Below are 2,985 nucleotides of genomic sequence, written 5' to 3'. Positions count from 1 at the left end.
GGTAGATACTTGCTTGATGTCTCAATAAGAGAGAGTACTTGGGGCACTCCCACTATGCTTGTTAAAACAACTAGTCCTGTGTGGCTCCACATCTTCCAGCATTAGTTCCACCACATCAATGAGATGTAAGATAGGAACTGTTAAATGTGAACATGGAAAATACAGAATTAAGCAAAATGCTACAATACATAACTTGGCCACTACTCTATCCAGTTCTGCTACAACATAAGCATTTCCTCTTGTTCTTTACACCACTATGAACAGTCCAAGGTATCATGGTTTCATCTTTTGTCCTAAGTTGTTGCTCACTTTCGAATTGCAGATTAGCACTAGTACACCTGGAGCAAAGTTGTAGTCCTTGATCCAATTACAATTGACTTCTGTGAAATGCTTTGTGTATCTTTTGCAGGCTTTCTGTACACCTTCTATCATTTGTGTAAGGTTGTCTAGTCTCTTCTGCAATTGTTGCACTTGTATCACTATCAGTTCCTCTGTTGTTAGTGGTGATCCTTTGGGTGGAACCAAATACATTGCCTCATTCAGGTCAAACAGTAATATTGGCTCTACTCTATGAACAAGGTAATAAGGAGAATATCCAGTTGCTTTCTGAATTGTAATCTGCTCTGCCCAGAACACAGAATGTGTGTACTTATACCAATGTCCAATATTGTCTCCTACTGTCTTTACAATTGCTTCCTGTATGTCCAAGTGTTTCTGCTCAATAATTCCATTTGTGTAGGAGTTATACACAGAAATCCGAATATGATTAATGTGGTACTGTTCTTACAAATAGTCCAGCACTGTAATGTAAGGCATTCTGTTGTCTGTTACAAGCTTAGGACATGCCCTGTATCAGTATAGAAGTTCCTCAAAGATGAACTGTCCTATCATCCTTCTGTTCTCTGCATGAAGCATGTAAAACTCTGGATACCCTGATAACAAACAGTGTGTGTACACAATATATTAGAATCTTCCTGCTTTCAGCATAACCTTTGTATCTATGTGGATCTTTTGGAAAAGCAGTACAATCTCCAGAATACTTGGTGGAATCAGTACTTGTTACATCTGCCAAGTCTGACATGTATGACAAGTCCTAATAAAATACTTAATGTCTTCTGTAAGAGATGGCTACCAGAACCAATCTAGTAAACAGGCTTGTACTACAAAGATTCCCTTGTGTCCTAAGTCTTTGTGTGCTATCCTAACCAACACCCATCTCCTGTCCTTATCTGGCACAATCTAATACTTTCCTTCAGGACCTCAACACTAAATCTTGTTGTTCTGTACAAAGAACTGTGTAGTGTATTGTATAAACGTCAGAAAATCAGCATCTGCAATTCCACTTGGTTTGCAGAGTGAGCCAAGATACTCTTTCACAGCCTTCAGTCTTGCTTCTTACCTTTCAGCAGTTGGTGATTGTAGGAATCATTCTGCTGTTGTATCCAAACCCTCAGTCTTGTTACTGTAGATACTGTACACAACCCCTATCAGCTCTAGATCATCACCCTCTACTTTGTCATCCACTCCCTCTACCTCCTTGGTTCCCACAACTCTGTAAGACTCTCCTCCAGGTTCCTACTCCTGTAGTCCTTTGTCTGCTTCATCTTCTACTCTTCTACATTCCAGATTGGGTTGTTCCAGTTTATCTTAATGTATCCAATTCCAGTTCTGTTTTAGAATAATGACTTCTGGGAATAATCTATGTTGCAGTCTGCCAGAACACATTGCCTGTAGTGTGTCCTTGTTTACTTGAAATGATTTGTCAATAATGTTGTTGTGTGTCTCCCAGCACATTACATCTGAAACCTGGGACTGTGTTTCTACACACTCAACTAACAAAGCTTTGTGTTCTGTAGACCTGCAAATCTCTAGCTAATGTCTGTGTTGTGTAGATTCTATTTCTGCTGTGTAAAATCTGTATGACTCATCAATCCAGTCTTCATAGGTTTTGTTGTCTGGGGGGTCTTCAGGTACTGCTCAGTGTTACAATAATCTGTCTGTACACTTAAAGTCTGATGCAGGAATGTGGCAGAACTCAAAATCAAATAGCAAAATACTAGCTATCCAGCAATTGATTGTAGCATTAGGCTGTAGGTCAGGCTTATTGATCATTCCCTTTATGTATAAAGTGTCTATTTCTACAATTAATTTCTTGATGCTTATGAGATATATGTGTGATGTGTGAAGTGTGTGATAAAGTCTGAACAGCTCTATTTTTGCTTACAAATATTGTGCTTACATTACATTCCAGTTAATTGATCCGAATCAATTTATTCTCTGTTTGTAATCCAGGTGCTCCTGACTGATATACCATCCTACTCTAATGATAGACAAATCTACTACCAAAACTACTGGATACTCTGACTTGTAGTCAATTGGCATTAGTGTAGGGCAATGTAAAACTGCTTCCTTGAGTGTGTCCATAGATTTCTGTGCTTTGTCATTCCAATTGAATATCAAGTTCTTTTGTGTGAGTCAATTGAGTGGTTGTGCTAACTTTGTGTAATTCTGAATAAAAACACAAAGCACTCCTACTGTTCTGAGGAATCCCTGTACTTCTGTAACACTCTTACAAGGCAGCCAATCCCTAACCTTCTGTATTTGCAATTCTTCAGCCTCTCTCCCTAAATACATTAGCTTATGCCTAACAAATATTGTAGATTCATTACAAAGTGTTATCTTCTTTCCAGAAAACGTCCCTCCTACAGCTTTCACTCTCTGCAAAATCCAGTTTACATCCATCAGATGCTTGTAAACAAACTTCTGTACTCCCTTGTTCTTGGGAAGCATTTCCTCCATTCTGTCTGCTTTCTCATATCTCAAGCAGGGTCCAATTACTGGAACATTGTCTGTGTATAGGTTCATAACATCTGGAATCTTGTTGCAAAGAATAAACACTAAGTCATTATACAGAATCTGTACTGAGTTGGTGTAACCCATTAGCAATACTGTCAAGCAAAACGTTCCTAGAGGTGTCTGGAACAT

General features: G+C 38.8%; 1 protein-coding gene across 1 annotated transcript; it reads right to left on the bottom strand.

Moving 5' to 3' along the window:
- Window positions 1-273: 273 nt before the first annotated feature.
- Window positions 274-780, bottom strand: FOMMEDRAFT_71782 (uncharacterized protein; the record flags this gene model as incomplete). Its single annotated transcript, XM_007262270.1, has 1 exon — window positions 274-780. A coding segment is annotated over one exon (507 nt), but the record flags the coding sequence as incomplete, so codon positions are not given.
- Window positions 781-2,985: the final 2,205 nt, after the last annotated feature.

Source organism: Fomitiporia mediterranea (assembly GCF_000271605.1).
Source record: "Fomitiporia mediterranea MF3/22 unplaced genomic scaffold FOMMEscaffold_1, whole genome shotgun sequence".
In the NCBI taxonomy this organism is placed as follows: Eukaryota; Fungi; Basidiomycota; class Agaricomycetes; order Hymenochaetales; family Hymenochaetaceae; genus Fomitiporia; species Fomitiporia mediterranea.
Note: the sequence above shows the minus strand (reverse complement) of the source record. Positions and strands in the feature narration are given on the sequence as shown.